General features: G+C 27.3%; 3 protein-coding genes across 4 annotated transcripts; 2 read left to right on the top strand and 1 right to left on the bottom strand.

Annotated features, from left to right (window-relative positions):
- Window positions 1–2,502: 2,502 nt before the first annotated feature.
- Window positions 2,503–5,744, bottom strand: LOC122853301 (arginyl-tRNA--protein transferase 1). Of its 2 annotated transcripts, none has more exons than XM_044153680.1 (6): window positions 5,335–5,744; window positions 5,120–5,246; window positions 4,329–5,034; window positions 3,743–3,915; window positions 3,389–3,659; window positions 2,503–3,169 (listed from the first exon to the last, which is right to left on the bottom strand). In XM_044153680.1, the coding sequence occupies exons 1-6, from the start codon at window positions 5,435–5,437 to the stop codon at window positions 3,011–3,013; spliced, it is 1,539 nt and encodes a 512-aa protein (XP_044009615.1). In that variant the 5' UTR covers window positions 5,438–5,744; the 3' UTR covers window positions 2,503–3,010. The 2 variants fall into 2 exon arrangements, with proteins under 2 accessions (XP_044009615.1, XP_044009614.1); XM_044153679.1 differs by having other exon boundaries at window positions 5,120–5,249; window positions 5,335–5,705.
- Window positions 5,745–5,905: 161 nt separating this feature from the next.
- Window positions 5,906–7,891, top strand: LOC122853300 (glycoprotein-N-acetylgalactosamine 3-beta-galactosyltransferase 1-like). Its single transcript, XM_044153678.1, has 3 exons — window positions 5,906–6,192; window positions 6,270–7,473; window positions 7,555–7,891. Exons 2-3 carry the CDS (start codon window positions 6,400–6,402, stop codon window positions 7,681–7,683), a joined length of 1,203 nt encoding a protein of 400 aa, XP_044009613.1. The 5' UTR covers window positions 5,906–6,192; window positions 6,270–6,399; the 3' UTR covers window positions 7,684–7,891.
- A 409-nt stretch (window positions 7,892–8,300) lies between these two features.
- Window positions 8,301–21,196, top strand: LOC122851112 (hemocytin). The gene is made up of 8 exons (XM_044150160.1): window positions 8,301–8,352; window positions 8,469–8,487; window positions 8,562–8,726; window positions 8,786–8,913; window positions 9,009–9,050; window positions 9,123–9,240; window positions 9,313–9,467; window positions 9,530–21,196. Exons 1-8 carry the CDS (start codon window positions 8,301–8,303, stop codon window positions 20,674–20,676), a joined length of 11,826 nt encoding a protein of 3,941 aa, XP_044006095.1. The 3' UTR covers window positions 20,677–21,196.
- The last annotated feature ends 2,479 nt before the right edge of the window (window positions 21,197–23,675 follow it).

Here is a 23,675-nt window from a genome sequence, read left to right as displayed (position 1 = left end):
TGCAGTACTTATTCCTCAAATAAAAAAAATTTAATTTTGTTTGATTATTCAAAACTTTAATTGACCAAATTAAAGAGTCTTACTGTAAATGAAAGTGATCAATGTATTGAAAATGAATTGTTTCATTCAAATAATTTGATACTTTTAAAAAATATTTATCAAGATTATTTATTTTTTAATTAAATTCAAATCAAATTATTTTTACAAGATAACGAGACGAGAAAAATTCTTAATGATTGCTTTGGAAATAATATTTTAACCCTTCGAATTCATTGTCATTGTTAAAATTATTTACAACAAAAATGTGGCTAAATTTCATTTTCTTTCCAGTAATTCCTTAAAATTTCCTTCTCAGTCAAAATCTTAATTAGAAAATTATTTTTATTAGTTTTAAAATAATATACATATTCTTTTTTTCTTTCACAAATTTTTGAAATTCAGAAAAATATATTTAAAATTTTTTTTGCACGTGGTTTTTTTTTTTTTTTTTTGTTCGACCGCATGGCATCCACGTAACATTTTCTTCTCAACCCGGACGTGTCATGCGGCGGGAAACGTGTTTTTTTTTTGGCGCTAGCCAATGGCTGATCTGCAGAGGGCGAAACTAGACAGTCAATCATAGAAAAAGCGACCTCTAGTCTTCGTCTAGGATTGTCTAGGATATATAAAGGGTGCCCTAAATGAATTTTAGTCAGTTCTTCTTCGGTTTCGTCGGGTTAAAGTCATATTAAAATTTTCCGTTCGGTAAATTCGTGGTTAGAAATATTGTAAATTGCCTCGTGGTTGCTCGGTGTTGAAAAAAAATTGCAAGTTTAAAATAGTAAAATAGTAAAATAGTTTCTTAGATTTTCGTCAGTTCGTTTTAGTTTGCGCGGAGTGAATATCGTATCGAATTTTTTCGTCTGTTAAATTTGGTTAGAAATATTTAGAACGACCGCGTGTAGATTGACTCGTGGTTATAAAAAAAAAAAAAAGTGAAAGTGCTAGTGATTCATTACAAAAAAAGAAATCTGTAATTGAAATTAAAGTGATATAATAAAAATGATAAGTGATAAGTGTAAAAAGTGCTAGTTGCTGATTTGGGATTAATTGGATTATTGGAGACTACCATGCCGTTGCTGTTTTGGGATTATTGGAGGACTACCTTGACGATTTCTTCATGGTTATGCTGAGAGGATGTAGCGGAATTTATTTGGATTATTGGAGACTACCTGGACAACTTCTTCATGGCTGGCATAAGGTAAGTTCCTCTAGATCATGATTGACTAGTTGTAATTTTTAACCTATCCCGGAAAAGTGCTTCAATATCCTTGAAGTTTCAAAAAATTGTTGCTATATTTTTTGAAGCTTCTTGTCGTTCCAAATTATTATTTTATGTATAGATTTATTTTGACTGATTTTTACAATAATTATATATTCAATTTTAATGCAAAATTAAATAGTCGTAGTGTAAAAGTCAAAATGAATCGACCTTGTCTATCTCAAACAGAGTAGACGAGGGTGATTAGGAATTATTATCTATCGTGAAAATTTATAATAGATAAATTATCACCCTATTTTCCATTCGCGATGTATTTTTTTCATTTGATATTGAATGCACGTTTCCAAAAATAATAATCAAATTTTCAAGTATGTTTCAGGTTTTTTTCTGTTTCAGGATTTTATATGTTTCAGGTTTTTTATGATTTCAAGTTTTTCACTATATTAATATTATGATTTTTTTTTGTTTCAGGATTTTTATGATTTCAGGTTCTTAATATCATGAGTTTTTTTGTTTCAGGATTTTTCTGATTTCAGGTTTTTAATATCATGATTTTTTTTGTTTCAGGATTTTTCTGATTTTAGATTTTTAATATTTTCAGGATTTTAATATTTTATATAGTGAAATAGTGAAGCGTGAGATAATGATAGTAAGTGATAGTGACATAGTGATTAAGGCCTAGAAATGTCCTATCACAATTAGTGATAGTGGCATAGTGTATTGAGCCTAGAAATGTCCTATCACAGCGGATGATAAAAAATATACCTGCTGCTATGAGCGCGGGTATATATGTATTTATTTTTTGTATACGCGTGCGTCAGTAATTGCTGCTATGAGCGCAATCGAAAAATTTGCTGCTATGAGCGCAATCGAGAAATTTGCTGCTATGAGCGCAATCGAGAATTTTGCTGCTATGAGCGCAATCGAGAAATTTGCTGCTATGAGCGCAATCGAGAAATTTGCTGCTATGAGCGCAATCGAAATAATTCTGGCTGCAGCTAGAAAACGCGCGAAAAGTGGATTAGGTCTACTGGAGAAACCACTTGATAAAAAAAAAAACGAGTCAAATATGTCTTACCTCCTGGGTGACTTGGAAAAGACACTTTTAAATTTACCTGTAATTATTTATTTTCAGCTTCTACAATTTAATCAACATCTGAATATTGTTAATTTAATTAAAATTAATAAATTAATATAACAAAATATAATTTTTATTTAAAATAATTATCAAAATCAATTAATTTCCCATGAAAAATTTAATAAAATAATTTGTAAGTTTATATAAATATAAAATAACAACTTAAATAAATTATTCTGATATATGTTTATTTTTTTTTCTGTATCCTCAGTTGTATTATTCCTTCCAAACTTCAATTTGATTCTAATACGGCCATTCTATCTATATTATTTCAGGAAACATAAACACACCTGATTTAAAACAATATGAATCGCCATATTTTGAAATAGATACAATTGATAAAAAATACATTTTTTATCAATTAAAATACCATCGGCTTTTTAACACTTATATATGCCTAGAAAATAATTAAAAACAAAAAAGTAAATAAACAATAATAAAAAAAATTAAACACTGGTTTTTCACAATTACTAATTTATTTTTAAGAAAAAAAAAAAAACTATTTATAATCATCTTCAAGGTAACGAAAATAATTATTGTTTAAATAATTACTTGATAATTTATTTATCCCACTAATAGTATTGTATTTTTTATAATTATATTAAATTTACTTATTGTGCAAGATAGAGACACATACTGTGAGCACATTTTTTACCAACAAGTTTGGCATATGCACGTATTTCATGAATATCATTTATTTCACTTGATGTCATTCTTCTAATTGTTTGTACGTCTTCATAAAATCTTCTCCGGCCATAATAACAGCGTACCTTAAATAACACAAAAAAAATATATATAAATTATCAAGTTTTAATGTAATGTTTTCTTAATGATTTTTTCGATTGAAATTTTTAAACTTTACAGACTTATTTTAAGTATTTTCATGATGAAAAATAAATTAAAATAGCAATTTTAATTTTACAGGTAACTAAGCTCCTTAAAAATTTGTTGTATGTTAATATTAATTCGTTGTAATTTTAAAGTTTTACCTTCATAATATCTTCGGTATTTAACTGTCCATTTTCATCAATGACACTATCATCATCATTAAATCTCGAGTATTTATTAAGATCTAATTTTGTTAAACAGCGATTAATATCACACCAAATATAAGTCTCAGGACATAATAAACTTGATGGTTTCATTTTAGCTTTATATTTCATTTTTGGAATTGTATGAATATAATAACCCATGTAATAGTATTTTAAATCTGGTACTGTTTTATTAAGCTCTCTTACTAATTTAATTTCCACAAAAGAACTGAAACACATTATTTATTAATTAATTTTTAAATTGAACATTCAATTTTTTCAATTTATAAATGTTGTTTAGTAAATAAATACCTGTAAGTTCCAAGTGATAGAAATGAATATTCTGGATCGTAAAAAAAATAAACACTTGAAATACAACTTGGCAGTATATCAATAACTCCAACAGCCATGAGTTTGTCATTGAGCCAATATTGTTGATGAAATGAACCATATCCAAGTGGTGGTCCAGATTCTGGTGCATAATGCTAAAAAAATCATCAACAAAAATTATATAAATAATAATTTCAACACAAGAATTTAGTCACATTAATTTTCAAAAAGAAAAAAAAATAATTTAATTATTTTTAATTAAAGAAAAAAATTAATTAGATATTTTTACAGTTAGAAAAAGAAAAGAGCATAGAAATAAAAAAAAACTATAATCCAAGAATTATTATTAAATAATTTAAATAACAATTATTATCATAACTACTTGTTTATTATTATTTATATTTTGTTAATATTTCATCATAAATTCATTTATTATATTCCTTTACTATTAAAATTATTTATTTATTTATTTATAAATTTTTTTCTAGCTGTAGAAATATTTCTACTTGACTCTAAACAAATGTTACACCTAAATTACAATAATAAATTAAACATAAATATAAAATACCTGCAATGGACTTTTACCCAAAAAATTTAAAAATGCATTTTTATCACAATCATCAGGATCATTGTGAATAGCAATTTGATATTTTTCAAATAATGCAACACTTTCATCAAGTGTTTCCATAAATTCTTCAGTTGATACACGAACTAATTTTAATTCTAATTTATTTTTATTACCAACAACAGTTGCCAATAATTCCTCAATACTTTTACATGAATTTTTCTGTTTTTTTTTACTATAAAATTCATCAATCTCTTCGATACTTTTGCCTTTTGATAATAAACGTTTTCTAGCACGTTCAATACGTATTAGTTTAGCTTTTTTAATTAAATTATCATTTTTTAATGGATTAAATATTTTTTTATTATTTTTATTATTGTTATCTTGATCATTGTTGTTAATTTGAGTATTATTATCAATTTTAATTATTCCACTTGAGCTTGGTTTATCGTTTGATAGCAATTTATTATCATCATCATCATTTTTAATATTTATATTTTTAAATATATTATTTTTTTCATCATCTCTTTGACTTATTATATTTTTATGCTCATGAAATTCAGATTCAATTATATCACAATTGTTAATGACATTCAAATTTTTATTATTAATTTTATTATTTGTTTTATCATCTTTTAATAAAAATTTTGTCATTTTTTTAATGATTTTTTTATTTGATTTTGATGCTGTAAAATTGAGTGCTTCACATCTAAATAAATAAAAAAAATTGATTAATTGATAAGATAAATAATTGTTGACATTATTCAAGTATATTTTTGAGATAAGAAAAATACCTTATGGTGTAAAGTGGACAGCATGATTGATCATTAGCTGGTTTATAACAATAAGAACCACTTCGTCTCCATCCTCGATCAATTAAATTTTGATAATCTTGTACAGTTAATGTGTGAGCCCACATACCTTCTTAGACACAAAAATAAATACTCTTATTAATTTAATAAAAATATAGTATGAATTTTTAATTTTATACAATGACTTATCAACTTACCATCACGTTGACTTCCATTTGTACTTTTACAATATCCACATTTTCTTTTAACTGGTACTTCATTGTAATAAAATTCAACAACACTAAATGTTGGTGTTTCCATTTTTCGAAATATTTTTAAATTATATATTTTTTTATATTTAGTAACACATGAAAATTATTTTCATGATTGTGAAACTTCAGTTAATATTATCCTTGTTATTTTAGACTGTCAAAATTTGTCATCTGTTTTTTTTTTTTTTAAATTTATGAGTAATATCAAATTGTTGTTGTTTTTTTTTTATTTTAGAAAATTGAGTTTGTTTTGTATTTAATTATTATTTCCTAATCTCAAAGCCACTATCAAGGACGCAATGATTAATTTATATTGACTTATTTACTTGTTGAAACAATAAAAAAAAATTGACACTGACACATAAACATTCCAATAAATATACACAAACAACATTGTACTATCATGTCGGCTAGTTAAATTTCTACCTTGCTTGATCAAGATCAAGCCAATTTCAATATTTATCATCGCCATTTTTTATTTTAATGATAAAGCTTTTTTATTTTTAATTAATGACCTAATTTTTACGTCAATTATTTATTATAAAAACACTTGTTATTTTATTTATTTACCTATATTTTTAAATTTGTTATGAAATTTTTGTTTTGTTGAGTTTTAATTTCGTTGAAAAAAATATAAACAAGTTTGTTTGTTTTTTGTTGTTCAGGTGTTGACAGCCGACAGGTATATTTATTGATTATTTATTTTTTATGACAATGTGAGTGATCAACAAGATCAACAGGTTGTTGTAACAAGTAAACAAATTGCTCTAATTTAAAAGAAAAATACAGCCAAATTTAAACAAAGTAAGTGTTTATATTTTACTCCAAAAATCATTGTAAAAATTGGAATTATTTGTATTATATTTTTTTCTGTGTTACAGATATGAATAATAATATTGGCTGTAAAATAGATCAATAATTTTCATCAAAATAAATTGATGATAAATAATTTAAAAAACAAAAAAATGCTAAAAAGAAATTTGACAGTTAAATAGTTTCGATTTAATCAAAATGTGTCTACGTTCATTTAAGAGAAAATTAATATTTATAATTGGTTTTTTAATTGGTTTTATATTGACATTATTATTTATATCAATTGACGATAATTATAAGCTATCAATAAACACTGAAAATACATTTCCCAAGGCATGGAAATTATTTCTATCAAATGAAAATTCAGAAGACTATGAAAATCCATTGTATAAAAATTTTTTACAAAAAGAAAATGTCATTGTAAAAACTATTGACATGGATAAAAAACAATATGGGCCAAATGACATTGAAGATAATATAGAATCAGATTGGTTAAAAACAAAAATTCATATAACATGTGTTGTAATTGTTGAAAAAATAAAATTAGCAAAGACAATAAATGACACATGGGGATCACGTTGTAATAAAATATATTATTTCAGTCGTAATTATGAAGATAAAAAAATACCAGTTATTAAAATTAAAAAAAAATTATCATCATCTTGGCAAATGTTATGTGAATTAATGCATTACATATGGAATGATGCTGATAAGCTTGAATGGATAATATTTGTTAAAGATGATACAATAGTAATACCAGAAAATTTACGTCATTTAATTGCTCATCTTGATTACAACAAGAATTATTATCTTGGTCATCCAGTGATGTTTTGGGGACAAGCATATAATGTAGCAGAAGCTGGCTATGTTTTAAGTAAAGGTACATTATCGAAGATCATAAAAAAATTTGATACAAATGATAAATGTTTATTGGGTGGTAAATATTGGAAAAAAGAAGATTATGATCTTGGTAAAAATTTAAAAAATTTAAATATACATCCAATTGATATGAGAGATAATAAAAAACGTGGAACATTTCATGGTTATTCATTGCAAACATTATTATTTGGTGTTGCTAAACCAGGTAGTTATTTTACAAAAGCATTATATCCAATTGGTGATGATTGTTGTTCACCAAAATCAGTTACTTTTAATGTTGCTGAAACAAATAAAGTTTATACATTTAATTACATGTTGTATTATCTAAATGTTTATCGTCAATTTGGTCGATATGGATCAATATCAGCATCAACACCAGTACCAGAAGATGAGGTACTAATTTTAATTTATAATTTGACTTTTAATAAAGCAGTAATTGTTGATGTTAATTTAATTTTTATTGTTGTTATTTAGGTATGGAAATTATCACTCAAGGAAGAATTTAATCTTACTGATGTTGATGATTTATCAAGTGATGATTTTTACAATATATGGAGATCAAAATATCAAGAACCTGGACAATTTATAACTAAATTAAATTAGTTAAACAACTCAGTGATTAATTTTTAATTATTAAAATTATTAACAGTATTATTATTATTTTTATAATTAATTAATTTACAAATAGTTTGATTTATTTTTTTCTTTATTAATCCATTTGTGCAATTATTAATTCTGTTAATTTACAAATAGATTAATATTTTTTGTGGTTTTATAATATCCGTCCGTAATAAATTAATTATTTTCTCAATTTTATTATTTTTATTATTATTTTGATAAGCATTTCCTTTTTGTTTTTTACTGATTTGTGTTCTATTTTTTTTAATCTAATTTCCATTGAATTTTCTAATTATAATTTTAGCATTAAATTAAACTATTTTTTTTTTTTTTTTAAACTAAGAATTTGATTAATTATGGAAAATAAATATTAATAGTATTTTTTATTTATTTAATTAATTTTTTAGTATACAATATTGGATAAAAAAAAAAAAATGAAAATGATAAAAAAATTATGAGTATGCGTCTGCGAAATATCCGCTGTTGATTCATGACCTGATTGAATGAAGGTGACCTGTTTTATTTTATTATATTTATCATTTAAATTTATCAAAAATACAAGCCAATCTGTTGTCCGTTTCCTCTGCAAGGTATTATATATAATGTGGAAAAGAAATTTAATTGTTTATTGTGAAAAAATTGCTACAACAGTTGGTCATTATGATGATTCAAAAAAAAAATAATTAAGTAGCTAAATGTATTGAATTTTAAAATGTATTATTTAAAATACTTTGTGCTGTCTATATTTTTGATAATTGGTCTTGTTGAAGGTCTTGAACAAAACAATTTGTAAGTGTTGTAAATTAAAAAACAAATATATTTATATTTTTTATATTGAATGTTGTTTTTAATAAAATTTATAGAGAAGATGATGAAATGCAAAATGATTCACCTCATAGCTCAGTAGTTAAAACAAGTCATTATCGTAAACATACTCAAATTAAAACAAAGACAAGTATATTCAAAGGAGGCTGTATTGATCATCCAACATCACCAGTTAATGGAAATATTCAATGCTCTCTAGACAGGCAAGTTTAATGAAATTTTATCTGGTTTTAATTTAACTTAATTGATTTACTAAATCCAGCGGGTGTCGAGCAAGCTGCAAGGCTGATTATAAATTTCCAAATGGAGAAAAACAACTGGTTGTACTTTGTCATGATGGAAAATGGCATGTTACTGGAACAGATTGGGATTTTGTTCCTCATTGTGAACGTAATAATTAATTTATAAATTATCAAAATATTTGATAAATTAATTTATTTTATTCTTCATGTATTTATTGATGTATATCATTTTTTCTTTCACAGCAATTTGTTTACCTCAATGTCAAAATAATGGCATTTGCATAGGTTTGTATTTAAATAAAATATAATGCTTTGAAAAAATGTTAAAAATAATTTTAAAAATCAATTTAATAATAGCTCCTCATCAGTGTAATTGTGGAGAAAATTATTCTGGTCCACAATGTCAATATGAGACGAAACCATGCTTGAATACACCACCACCAGTTTTAAATTCACGAAGACAGTGTAATTCAAAGTAAATAAAATAATCTATAATTTAATCAGCCAACTTTTTTAATATTAAAAAATGATGTTAATTAATTTTTAGATCATGTACAGTATCATGTGCTCGTGGATTTGTATATCCTGATGGATCATCAGTAGCAAATTTAGAATGTAGAAATGGTAATTGGATAGCAATGAGAAATGACTGGGTAACAATACCAGATTGTCAAGCTGTTTGTTCACCACCCTGTAAAAATGGTATGTTGTTTTAATAGCAATTTAAATATGATGATAATTTTTATATACTGTTTCTTCTTCAGGTGGTATTTGTTTACCTCTAAATACATGTCAATGTCCTCAAGATTATCGTGGCTCACAGTGTCAATACTCCAAGGATCGTTGCTCACCAGAAATATTAAATTTCAATGGTGCATATAAGTGCAAAGGTGATGCTCATGCATACTCATGTGTTCTAGATTGTTCACAGCCAGGTATTGAATTTACATTTCCACCAGCAACAGAATATATTTGCACTTATGATAATGGCTATTTTGAACCTCAACCAATACCACAATGCAAAGTAACATCATCAAATTATCAAATAATACCAGCTGGAAGTAGTAAAAATTCATATTTAAAAATAACAAATCATTCATGGACATTTGAAGATACTTTATTCTCTCAAACTTCACATGTTGAAAGACAAAAATTTATCAAAGAATCACATGGTATTAAAACACTGTATGATGTTAATCAATTGAGCAGTGATAAATCATCGAATAACATACAAAATGTCGTTGATATAGTGAAAAGTAATTATACAATTGTTGAAGATGTACACAGACCAGAAGCAAAGACATGTTTCACTTGGGGTGGAGTTCATTATAAAACATTTGATGGTGATATTTATACCTTCGACAGTGATTGTACAATGACATTAATTCAAGAAACTCAAGATAGTGCATTTACAATTACAATTCAAAATAGTAATGGTTGTAAAAATCATAATGATACCATTTGTTATCGTATTTTAAATATTTATATTCAAGGTAAAGAATATATATTAAAATTAAATGACAATAATATACCAATATTACAGACAAATAAAAAAAAAATACTTCCAATACCAGCTCAATTAACTGGATTGAGAGTTGAAATGTCAGGTAATTTAATTGTTGCATCACTTGATACTGTTGGTATTAATTTAAAATGGGATGGTGGTTTATTTGTACAAATAAAATCAAGTGAATCATTGTGGAATAGAACTGCTGGTTTATGTGGAAGAATGAATGGTGATCCTGCTGATGATAAAACAAGAAAAGATAATAGTCATTCAATTAATTTAGCAACATTTATTGCTGATTGGAAAATTGATAAAACATGTGATGATAATTTAGCAAGCAATCATAAATTTAAATCAGATATTACTGAAGAATCTATTAAATTTTGTGATAATTTATTTGCTGATTTAAGATTTAAGGGTTGTTCAAAAACACTTGATCTTGCTGCATTACAAAGTACTTGTCAATTGGATTATTGTAATTGTCATGAAGTTGATAAAAGAAAATGTGCATGTGAAACAATGAATGTCTACGTTCGTCAATGTTATCATGATGGTTTAACAAAAACATTATCATGGCGTCATCAAAATTTATGTCCAATGAACTGTACTGGTGGAAGAATTTATAACAGCTGTGGATCAAAATATCAGCAAAGTTGTGGTGAAGATCTAACACAAGCTAAAAAAATAATTGACGTGGAAGATTGTGAGGAAGGTTGTTTTTGTCCTGAGGGAACAATATTTCATGAAAACAAATGTATTGCTCCAGGAGAATGTCCATGTAGATTACGAGGTAAATCATTTCCACCAGGTACAATCATACCAAAGAATTGTAATACTTGTACTTGTGTTGCTGGACAATGGATTTGTACACAAGTTATTTGTAGCTCAAGATGTTCAGTTGTTGGTGATCCTCATTATGTTACATTTGATGGTAAACGTTATGATTTTATGGGTAAATGTAGTTATTATCTTGTTAAAGGTGATAATTACAGTATTGAAGCTGAAAATGTAGCATGTCTTGGTGCAATATCTGAAAGTATGGGATTAATACCATCAGATTCACCATCATGTGTTAAATCAATAAAAATATGTCAAAAAAATATAACAATAAAGCTTAAACAAAATCATCAAGTTGAAATTAATAATGAAGAAATAACGAAATTTCCAATTATCAATAGTAATACTAAAATACGTATTGCAAGTAGTATTTTTATTGTTGTTCATATGCCAAATAATTTAGAAATATGGTGGGATGGTATATCAAGAGTTTACATAAATGCACCATCAATATTTTATGGCAATACAAAAGGTCTATGTGGTACATTTACAAATAATCAAAAAGATGATTTTTTAACACCAAGTAATGATATTGAACAATCAATTTTACCATTTACAAATAAATGGAAAACAAATGAACAATGTGAAGATATATTAAAAGAAGATACAACACATCCATGTGATAAAAATCCTGAACGTTTATCAAATGCTGAAAAATATTGTTCAATAATATGGAGTAATGTTTTTTCATCTTGTCATTGGCATGTTGATCCAGAAGAATTTTATAAAAATTGTAAATATGATATGTGTTCTTGTGAAGGAAATATTGAAAAATGTTTATGTCCAATATTATCATCATACGCAAAAGAATGTGCTGAAGTTGGTGTTAAAATAATATGGCGAACAGAAGTATCAGAATGTCAGCTTCATTGTCCAGCTGGTCAGGAGTATCAAATATGTGGTAACAGTTGTACAAGATCATGCAATGATATATCATTTAATCATGTTAATAATATTCATAAAATATGTAATCGTGAATGTGTTGAAGGATGTAATTGTCCAGAGGGACAAACTCTTGATAGTCATGGTGAATGTATTGACATTGATTTATGTCCATGCTACAACGAGGGTATGGAATTTAAACCTGGTTATCGTGAAATACGTGCTGGAATAAAACGTCGAAATATATGCACATGTAAAAATGCTATTTGGTCTTGTCAAGAAGCAACTGATGATGAAATTAAAAAATATCCATCATCAGATAGTCTCAAGACAATTTGTAGTACAATGAAAAATCTTGAATTGACAAATTGTGAACCAGCAATACCAAGGACATGTAGAAATATGAATGACAAAGTTATTCATTCACCAGCAATTTGTATGCCTGGTTGTATTTGTAAAAAAGGATATGTACTTGATTCACCAAGTGGTAATTGTGTTAAACAAGAAAGTTGTCCATGTTATCATGGTGGTAAAAGTTATACAGATGGATCAACAATGCAAGAAGAATGTAATACTTGTAAATGTGATAAAGGACATTGGAAATGTACAGATAAAATATGTCCAGGTATATGTTCTGTTTGGGGTGATTCACATTATAAAACATTTGATGATAAAACATATGATTTTCAAGGTGCATGTGATTATGTACTTGTTAAAGGTAGTTTTGGTGCTGATGATTGTTTTGAAATATCAACACAAAATGTACCATGTGGTACATCATGGGTAACATGTTCAAAAGCCATAACATTAAGTATTGGAACAGCAAATAATCGTGAAAAAATAACTCTAACAAATGACAAACAATTATCATTAAATAATTATCAAAGAATTGCTGTTAGATATGCGGGTGAATTTTTATTCTTAGATGTGCCTGATTTAGGTTTAGTTGTACAATGGGATAAAGGTACCAGAGTTTATATTAAACTTGATCCAAAATGGAAAAGTAAAACAAAAGGTTTATGTGGTGATTATAATGACAATAGCCAAGATGATTTTAAAACACCATCAGGTGGAATATCAGAAGTATCAGCACGTATATTTGGTGATTCATGGAAAAAAAATAATAATTGTCCAGAGCCAAAAGATATAACTGATACATGTGTACAACATCCAGAAAGAAAAATATGGGCTGTTGAAAAATGTGGTAAATTAAAGACAAGTTTATTTGAAGCATGTCATTCAGAGGTTGACATTGAGCCTTACATTGAAAGATGTATATTTGATACATGTGGTTGTGATCAAGGTGGTGATTGTGAGTGTCTTTGTACTGCACTTGCTGCTTATGCTCATGAATGTAATAATCGTGGTGTTCCAATTAAATGGCGATCTAAAAATTTATGTCCAATGCAGTGTGATGAAAAATGTAGTAATTATTCACCATGTATATCAACATGTCCAAGAGAAACTTGTGACTACTTGTTAAATCCAAAAATTAAAAAAAATTCACAACTTTGTACTGAGGATACTTGTATCGAAGGATGTTTACCAAAAGAATGTCCAAATGATGAGGTTTATTTAAATTCAACTTATCAAGAATGTGTACCAAGATCAACTTGCAAGCCAATTTGTTTAGAAAAAGAAGGAGTAATATATTATGAAGGTGATAAAGTAAGCAGTGATTTATGTCAAACATGTTTTTGTAGTCATGGTAAAATTATTTGTAATGGTTTACCATGTACATCAACAACAACAACAACAACAACAACAACAAGACCAGCTGTTGTGTATATGGAAGAATCTGAAAAATGTATTGATGGCTGGACACCATGGATAAATAAACATTCAATTAAAAAATCTAATAATGAAACAAAATCAATAACAGGAGCAATGGACACTGAGCCGTTACCTTCAATGATTGATTTACTTGAATTTAATAATTCATCACGTTGTACAAAAGACAAAATGATTGACATTAAATGTCGAAGTATTGATGGTCATTTAAGTCCAAAAGAAACTGGTCTAGATGTTGAGTGTAGTTTGGAACGTGGTTTAATTTGTCAATCAAATGGTAATGAATTACCTTGTGTTGATTTCGAAATAAGTGTTTTATGTAAATGTGAAAATACTACTGCATCAGATAATTGTGATATTACTCGACCGAGTCAAGCTGATCCAATTGATTGTCATGTATTTTATGAGTGTGCTCCTGGTACTAATGGTGCAACAAAATTAATTAAAAAAACATGTGGAAAAGATATGTTTTATAATCCAGTTGCAATGATTTGTGATTGGTGGTATAATGTTATTACTTTACGTCCATTATGCAGACCAACTTTATCTCCAGCAGTAACAACAGTAACATCAACAACAACAACAGAAGCTCCTTCAACAAATAAATGCAAAGAAGATGAAATTTGGAATGATTGTGCAATTAAATGTTCAAGAACTTGTCAGTATTACAATTACCAATTGAAAAAACAAAATATTTGTATTGATGGTACCAGAGACTGTGTGCCAGGTTGTACTGCTAAAGATAAAAAAACTTGTGGAAAAAATAAATACTGGCGAGATCCTGAAACATGTGTTGATATTGCTGATTGTAATTGTATATCCCACAATGAAGAATCTGTAAAACCTGGTGTTGTTGTTGAGGAGACAAATTGCAAAAGATGCCAGTGTCTAAGTAATTTTTATACTTGTGATAATACATCTTGTGAAAAATCTACAACAGTTGAAACGACAACTCCAACAGTAATTGATACAACAACGCCAGTAATATCATTGACAACAAATATTATTATTGTACCAAGTACACTATCACCAGCAGCACCATGTATTAGTAAACACTACAATAGTCTTGTTGAATATTTCAAGGGAACCTCTGAAGTCATTGAGTATAATTCAAGCAGCTCAGAAGACGATCAGCCATGGAATCATGATCCGAAATTTTGGCAAGCAAAATATACCAATACCAATCAATGGTATGAAATTAAATTACCAAAATTAGAACCAATTTATGGTATAATTATTTCTGGTAATCCAATTGACAATAAATTTGTAACAAGTTATAAATTACTTTATTCACAAGATGGTCATGAATTTTCTTACATGCCAGATATTTTATCTGGTCCAATTGATGCATTTACACCGGTTAAACATATTTTTACATCTCCAATTGAGGCTAAAATAATAAAAATAAATCCACAAACTTGGCATAATGGTATATCAATGTCAGTTGATTTAATTGGTTGTGATGATGAGCTCCAAACTGTAACTCCAAAAATAATAATTGACAAAGAAGAAGAAACAATAAAACCAATATGTGATGAACCAATGGGTTTTGATAATGGTGTTATGATTGATGAACAAGTTACAGTATCATCAACAACAGATTCATCATCATTGTCAAATATTAAATTATCATCACCAGGTATTTGGCAACCAAAACTTGATAATCCTCATCAATATGTACAATTTAATTTTTTTGAAAGCAGAAATATAACTGGTATTGAAACAAAAGGAGCAAATAATATTTGGACAATTGCTTATAAAATATATTACGGTAATGATGGTGTCAATTGGAATCCAATAATTGATCATTTAAATATTGAAAAAATATTTACAGCTAATTTTGATGATAAAACAACAAAAATTAATTATTTTACAAAACCAATACAAGCACAATATTTAAAAATTCAACCAATTAAATGGCATCGACATGTTGGATTAAAAGTTGAAGTTCATGGTTGTTTTATTTCATATCCAACTGTTACAAATAAACCAGTTAAAATCCAAGTTATTCAATCAGCTTGCAATGTATGTGATGAAATATTTTTAGGATATGATAATGTATGTAAATGTAATGAATCATTATGGTGGAATGGTGTAGCTTGTGTTGAAAAACATAATTGTCCTTGTGTTTATGAAGGCGTGCCTTATGTTGTTGGTGCAACATTTGAATCATCTGATTGTCGAAAGTGTATTTGTACAATGACTGGTACTGTTGATTGTCAATTGAAACCATGTGAACCATGTGATGAGCCAAATATGCGTTCAGTTGTAACTGAGCTGTGTGGATGTGCTTGTAAACCATGCTCAACTGGTACTCGACTATGTCCAACAAGTAATATTTGTATCAATGATAATTTATGGTGTAATGGAGTTAAAGATTGTCCAGATGATGAAACAAATTGTCGAGAAATTATTGAAAATCCATCAGTCATTACAAATAATCACTCGACAATAATTGAGGTGACAACTGTTGAAATTAAAAATGTAACGACACTTCAGTGTGAACGTCCAGTATGTCCACCGGGTTATAAATTAGTCCCTGTTAATCAAAATTCAAAAAGAAGTAGTAAAAGTTCAGTTAAAAATAGTGGTGGTGGTGTTAAAGGTGGTACCAAAGGAAGAAGTCGAGGAAGACCAAAAGAAACAAGAAAAATTAGTCATGAGTCAACAATTTTTAATGATGATAATAATTTATTAAATGATGCATCAAATTTACAAATAAATTGTCAACAATTTTCATGTGTTCCAACAAAACCACCACCAATACGTCAAGATAATAAAAAACCAATTGAATGTCCAAAAGTTGAGTGTCCACAAAATTATAAAATAATATATGAATCACAAAGTATGTTTAAACTTGAAGCATGTCCAAAGTATGTATGTAAACCACCACCACCAATTGAAGTTATTTGCAATATAACTGGAAGAACATTTAATACATTTGATAATCTTGAATATAAATATGATATTTGTAATCATATTTTAGCAAGAAATATGTTAAACAATGAGTGGTATGTTAATCTTGAAAAACATTGTGATAATCTCAATCAAAATTGTAAACAATTACTTGTGATAACAATTGATGATGATGTTGTTATTTTTCATGCTGATATGCATGTAGAAATAAATGAATTTAGCTTCAGTCCACGTCAAGTTAAACGTCTCGGTGATAAATCAGGATCATTTAGAATATCAAGAATTGGAAACATAATACATTTTGTATGTTCAAAATATGGTTTTTGGATAATTTGGGATGAAAATACAAATGTTAAAATAGGTATAACAACAAATTTAAAAAATTATGTTGATGGACTATGTGGATTTTTTGATGGTAATCCTGATAATGATAGACAAATGCCAGATGGTAAACAAGCTAAAACATCTCAAGATTTTGGTAACAGTTGGATTATGGATGGTAGCGCAGAATGTCAAGCTCCAAAAATATTATGTTCTCGTGAAGTTTATGATCATGCCAAAGAAATATGTAATGAAATGATGGATAGATCATTTTCAATTTGTCGTAATCATTTAAACTTTGATAAATATTTATCAAGATGTTTAGAAACAAGTTGCATGTGTATAAATGGAAATCAAACAATAAATGAATGTCGATGTCGTGCACTAACATCATTTACAACTGATTGTCAAGCAAGTGATATAAATATTGATTTATCAACATGGAGAAATATTCATAATTGTCCAGTAAATTGTCCAGCACCATTTGTACATAAAGATTGCTTTAGAAATAAGTGTGAAATGAGTTGTGATAATTTACAAGAAATTGAACCATGTCCATTAATGGAGGGTGTATGTTTTTGTGGATGTTTTTGTCCAGATGGAACAATTCGTAATGGTGAAAATTGTATTCCAGCAAGTGAATGTCGTGATTGTACTTGTCAAGGTTTTGGTAATGGTAATTTTATTAATTTTGATAAAAATAATTTTACATTTACTGGCAATTGTACGTATGTATTGTCTCAAGATGTCAGTACAATTAATGACAATAAAAATACTTATCAAATATTAATAACAAATGTACCATGTGAAAGAGGAATTTGTACTGAAGCAATATCACTATCTTACAAGGATCATTATCTAGAAATACAACAAAATATTAATGATAAAAAAAATAAAAAAATAAGTGTTACAATGGATGGTGAAAGTATTGATAAATTTCCATTAAATAATAATTGGATAAATATTATAGAAGAAAATGAAAAGAATTTAAAAATATTAATACCAGTTATTCAACTTGAATTAACAAGTTTTGTTCATAATTTTGGATTTACATTAAAACTTCCATCTCATATATTTGGTGGTGCAATGGAGGGATTATGTGGTAATTGTAATGCAAATGATCAGGATGATATTAAAAAGAAAAATGGTGAATTAACAGATAATATTCAAGATTTTGGAATGAGTTGGTTAGTAAGTGGTTTACCACAAGCAAGAATATTGAGTGATGGTGATTGTGGTGTACAAAATACAAAAGAAATTTGTCTACCACCATTGAATGATCCATGTAAAAAATTATTAGATGGTAAATTGTTTGGACAGTGTCATAGTATAATTGATCCATCAGCATATTTATCATCTTGTTATGATACTTTGTGCAAGAAGGGTGATATATGTGGTGACATTGAGGCATATGCAAGAAGCTGTCGACAAACTGGTCTCTGTTCAAACTGGAGAAGCATAGATTTTTGTCCTTACAATTGTCCTGCTGATTTAGAGTATCAATCATGTGGTTCAAACTGTCCAAAAACATGTGACACAATAAATGATCAATCTATCAATAAATGTGCTGAAGAATTTAATCAAGAAGGCTGTTTTTGTCCGAAGAATTATGTCACTCACAATGGTACTTGTGTCTTGGAAAAAAATTGTTTTATTTGTGATAGTGATGGACATATTGATGGTGACACTTGGCAACCTGACAAGTGTACAACATGTACATGTAATAAAAAAATTATAAATTGTCAAGTTACAAATTGTCCAACAATAGCAACAATTTGTGATATTAATTCAAGTCCAGTTTTGGTAGAGCCAAGTAAATCCAATGAAGAATGTTGTCCAAAATATATTTGTATTCCAAAACCAACTATTCCAACAACTACAACAGTTTGTCTTGATACACAACAGCCAGATTGTGGCTGGGGACAAATGATGAAGACAACAATTGGTAATGATGGTTGTCAAAAATTTATTTGTGAGTGTTTACCTCCTGAAGAATGTCCAACTGTTAATTTAGAAGCTACTAATATACCTGGTATTGTTGAAATTGTAAATTCATCAAGTTGTTGTCCAAAAGCTGAACGAATTTGTAAAGTAGAAATGTGTCCATCAGCACCATCATGCCCAGAATATTATACACTTGAGACAAGTCAAAGCCCAGAAGGATGTTGCATTAATTACAAATGCCAACTGCCAAAAGATATTTGTTTATACTCAATGACAACAGATAACTCAACTATTGTTGGTAAAAAAATTGGTGAAAAATGGCAAGATGGACCATGTCTTTCATGTATCTGTGAAATAGATTATAACAATGAAACAAAATCAAATTGTTTATCAACAAAATGTCCAGGAATTGAAGACAATCAACATAAAAATGACTACGTATTAATAGAAAAACAAATAACTGGTGAATGTTGTCCTCTTATTGAAGCAATTGCCTGCAAAGATGACAATGGAATTGTTCACAACATTGGCAATGAATGGTACCCTGATAAAAAAAATTCTTGTCTTATAAATAAATGTGAAATTGAGCCAGATGGTATTGTAAAAAAGAAAACAATAACTCAACAATGTTCAATTAACTGTGAGAGAGGATATGAATACAAACAACCAGAAGAACCAAGTAAAAAATGTTGTGGTGATTGTATTCCAGTGTCATGTGTTGTAAATGATACAATTAAAAATATTGGTGAAACATGGAAATCAGCTGATTACTGTACTGATTATCGGTGTTTAATAGAAAATGGAACACTACGAGTAATTGAATCAACAACAACATGTGAAAAACTTGATCAATTTGAGCTTGATAATTATGAAATTCATACAGAATTATTGAACAATGAATGTTGTCCAAAGTATAAAAGAACTGGTTGTAAATCAAATGGTAAAATTTATAATTCAGGAGCAACATGGAAGGATGAATTTGATAATTGTTTGACAAATATGTGTGTTGATGTAAAAGATACAAATAAAATTGAGCTAACACATGTTCGACAAGATTGTAATGTAACTTGTGAATTTGGCTGGGAATATGAAAGCTCAAATAATAGTCAAGAATGTTGTGGAAGATGTAAACAAGTGTATTGTTTCGACAAAGGAATTTTACACAAACCAGAAACAACCTGGTCAACACCAGACAATTGTACAAGCTATGAATGTAAATACAGTGAAAATAAAGAACAATTAATTATTCAAACAATGCTTACAATTTGTCCAGATGTTTCAACATGTCCAGTTGAATTTATTTATCAAGATGGTTGTTGTCAAAAATGTAATATGACAAATATATTTGATTTACGACAAACGTGTGCTGCTGAAGTTCTTGAAATACAATCAACAATTGGTATTTTAAAAGAGAAAAATCAACATGGTGTTTGTAAAAATATTGAGGGTATTGATGGAATGACTGAATGCCGAGGTAATTGTCAGTCATCAACGCATTTTGATCCAGTTAGTTGGATACAAGAGACTGATTGCAATTGTTGTCAGCCAATTGACATGAAAAATATTAATGTGGATCTTGTCTGTGATGATGGTGTTAAATTTACGAAAAAAATTTATGTTCCAACTGCTTGCTCGTGTGAAACTTGCTCAGGATCATTGAGAAAAAATATTATGCCAATTAAAGGACACAGAAAAATTGGTGCCAAAGGATAGACTAATTTGATTATTTTATATTTTTAATTAATTTTCAAAATATTAAATGTAAACAAAGATATAATATTTTCATGATTAATTTTTTTTGCAATTAGATTATTTCTTCAAGTACTCAATAAATATTTATAAATTATAATGGAAAAAAATTGTGTTGTTGGTGATTTTCATTGTGGCAAGAAATTGACAAATAATACGTGTTACTTAGCTGGAGTGGCTGCAGCTGTTTGATTTTGTTTTTCAGGGAAGACAGACTCGTAAGTTGGTATATTTGAATCTGTATCAATAACATCAGGTGTAATTTCAAGATCAACTGATTTGCTGACTGTGGTTGATGGCTTCACATGTTCATTATTTTTTGTTGAATTATCATGAGAAGCACTGGATTTAGTTGGAGGTAGTGATGCTCTTCTAATTACCATGTAGTAAATACCCAATGCTTCACAACAACTAACTATGATAATTATAATAATAAAACCGTCGATAAATCCAAAAAAACCTGTATTTTTTTCAACATCTTTCAATGTTGTACAATTATTTTCATCATTAGCTTCATTTTTAATTCCATCACAATAATACTTAGCTGGAAGAGAAGAATTTGCTTTTCCATTTTTATTATCAATTGATGCATCTGATAACAGAAAATTAATAAAAAAATATTGTAAATAATCAATTTTATTATATACTTAAAATTAGATTTTTGATATTTACCATTTTTAATTGCTGTAAAAACGATGAACAAATAACTGAGGTATTTGAAATTCGTTTTAGTTACTGATATTTTTACTTTCAATTTACCATCAGCATTAAATATTTCCTGTTTTGACGCATCATTGTAAGTGTTATATTCCTCTGAAGTAAATTCTTCAAGAAAACCACTCCCTGGATATGAACGTGGAATATTTCCCACAAACTTATCACAGATAGTTTTATTTAAAGAACCATTATGATTTTTAAACTGAAAATTAATATATAATTTTTATTTGTTTGTCTTGAATTCATGGTCATTTAAAAATATTTATTTCAGTTTTTTTTACCTGGATAAAATCAGAGCATTCTTTATCAAAGTTCATTTGTTGTATGGATACTGCGATTCCATTGTTTTGAGGAGCTTCAACAGTAAATTCACAATCCATACGTTCATAATAAAATGGTATTTTAGGATAATAGCCAAAATATGAATCAGGGAATAAAATATAAGCTGATGAATCTTTGATCTCAATTTTTTTACCTTGGGTTATATTCGAATCTGAATAAGATCGTGAATGAATATACCATCTACATTCTTGTGCAATACCAACTTCAACATAAAAAATAAAATCATGTTAATTTTTCTGTAAATTATTATTTTACATAAATTACAAATAAAATTATATAAATAATAATAAAAATCCACTTACTAAATTCATAATTCTCAACCCAATTCTTAACTGGATCACACGTCGTGAAAATAATATCAATATTAATGCAAAAATATAAAATATAAAATTTAATTATTGCTTTCATAATGTTGAGTAAATTAATTAATTATTGATGTATAAATATTTCTTTTTTTTATTTCTGTTAAAGGTTTGTTTGGTTAGTTAAAATTTCAACGTGGCTAATGACTTTATCAATTTGTCGATGATTAGAAAAAAAAAATAAAATAATAATAAATGTGTTGATGAGTAATAGAAAAAAAAAAAAAATTAACTATCCCCTCCAAAAAAAAAAAAAAAAAACTGATACCAGCTTAAAAAATCAATCATGTTCGAACACAATATAGATTTTTTTTTTTTATGTTTTCAAGACAATATATGCAAAAAGAGACACAACAAATTGATAATAAAAAAAAAAACCAATTTATTTAGAATAAATTACAATAAAAATTTAGGTATACATAGTTAAAAATTAACAAAATAAAATATTGTTTAATAATTAGAAATAATATTCGAATGATAATTAATAAAAATCAAATAAAAAAAAATACCTTAAATTTTCCATTTATTAAATGTAAACAAAGGTATAATATCTTCATGATTAATTTTTTTTTGCAATTAGATTTTTTTAAAAAATACTTAATAAATATTTATAAATAATGAAAAAAAATTGTATTATTAGTGAAGTTTAATTGTGGCAAGTAATTGACAAATAATACGTATTAGTTAGCTGATGTAGCTGCTGCTTGATTTTGTTCTTCAGGAAAGAGAGACTCGTAAGTTGGCAGTTCTGGATCTTTATAAGTAACATCAGGTGTAATTTCAAGATCAATTGAATTTCTATTTGTGGTTGATGGAAGCACAGGTACATCATTGCTGGTTGAACCGTTGGATTCGGTTGAAGATGGTGATGCTCTTTTCATTGCCATGTAGCAATGAGCGAACATTTCAAAACAACCAAATACGATAATCATAATAATATACGGGTCGAAAGATCCAAAAAAACCCTTATCTTTAACTTTTTGTTTTTCATCTGTATTTTTTTCAGCATCTTTTAATGCTTTACAATTTTTTTCATCATCAGCTTCATAGTAATTATTAATTCCATCACAATAATACTTAGTTGCAAGAGAAAAATTTGCTGCTCCATTATTGTTATTTCTTGATGCTTCTGATAACAGAAAATTAAAAAAAAAATATTTTAATTAACGTGAAATATTGTAAATGATTAATTTTATTATACTTTAAATTTGATTTTTAATATTTACCTTTTTTAAGTGCTGTGAAAACGATTAACAAGTAGTTTAATTTATAAAAATTATCTTTAGTAACTGATATTTTTACTTTTAATTTACCCTCAGAATTAAATATTTCCTGTTTTGATAAATCATGATACTCAGTAGAATAATCATGTGAATATACTTTGTAAAGAAAATTACTCCATTGATATGAATCTGGAATATTTCCTACAAACTTATCACAGATGGTTTTATTTAAAGAACCATTATAATTTGTAAACTGAAAATTAATATATAATTTTAATTAATTTATCTTAAATTCATTTTCATTTGAAAATATTTATTT

The sequence above is a fragment of the Aphidius gifuensis genome, linkage group LG3 (genome assembly GCF_014905175.1).
Source record: "Aphidius gifuensis isolate YNYX2018 linkage group LG3, ASM1490517v1, whole genome shotgun sequence".
Taxonomy (NCBI): Eukaryota; Metazoa; Arthropoda; class Insecta; order Hymenoptera; family Braconidae; genus Aphidius; species Aphidius gifuensis.
Note: the sequence above shows the minus strand (reverse complement) of the source record. Positions and strands in the feature narration are given on the sequence as shown.

Bases quoted from the DNA above. Each gene is read 5' to 3' on its own strand.
- LOC122853301 (XM_044153679.1), bottom strand. From the start codon at position 5,437: ATGGAAACACCAACATTTAGTGTTGTTGAATTTTATTACAATGAAGTA. The intron at 5,035-5,119 runs GTATTTTTCTTA...TTATTTATTTAG, and splicing joins TGTCCACTTTACACCATAAG to ATGTGAAGCACTCAATTTTA. The intron at 3,170-3,388 runs GTAAAACTTTAA...GTGTTATTTAAG, and splicing joins ATACCGAAGATATTATGAAG to GTACGCTGTTATTATGGCCG.
- LOC122853300 (XM_044153678.1), top strand. From the start codon at position 6,400: ATGTGTCTACGTTCATTTAAGAGAAAATTAATATTTATAATTGGTTTT. The intron at 7,474-7,554 runs GTACTAATTTTA...GTTGTTATTTAG, and splicing joins CACCAGTACCAGAAGATGAG to GTATGGAAATTATCACTCAA.
- LOC122851112 (XM_044150160.1), top strand. From the start codon at position 8,301: ATGTGGAAAAGAAATTTAATTGTTTATTGTGAAAAAATTGCTACAACA. The intron at 8,727-8,785 runs GCAAGTTTAATG...TACTAAATCCAG, and splicing joins ATTCAATGCTCTCTAGACAG to CGGGTGTCGAGCAAGCTGCA. The intron at 9,051-9,122 runs GTTTGTATTTAA...ATTTAATAATAG, and splicing joins AAATAATGGCATTTGCATAG to CTCCTCATCAGTGTAATTGT.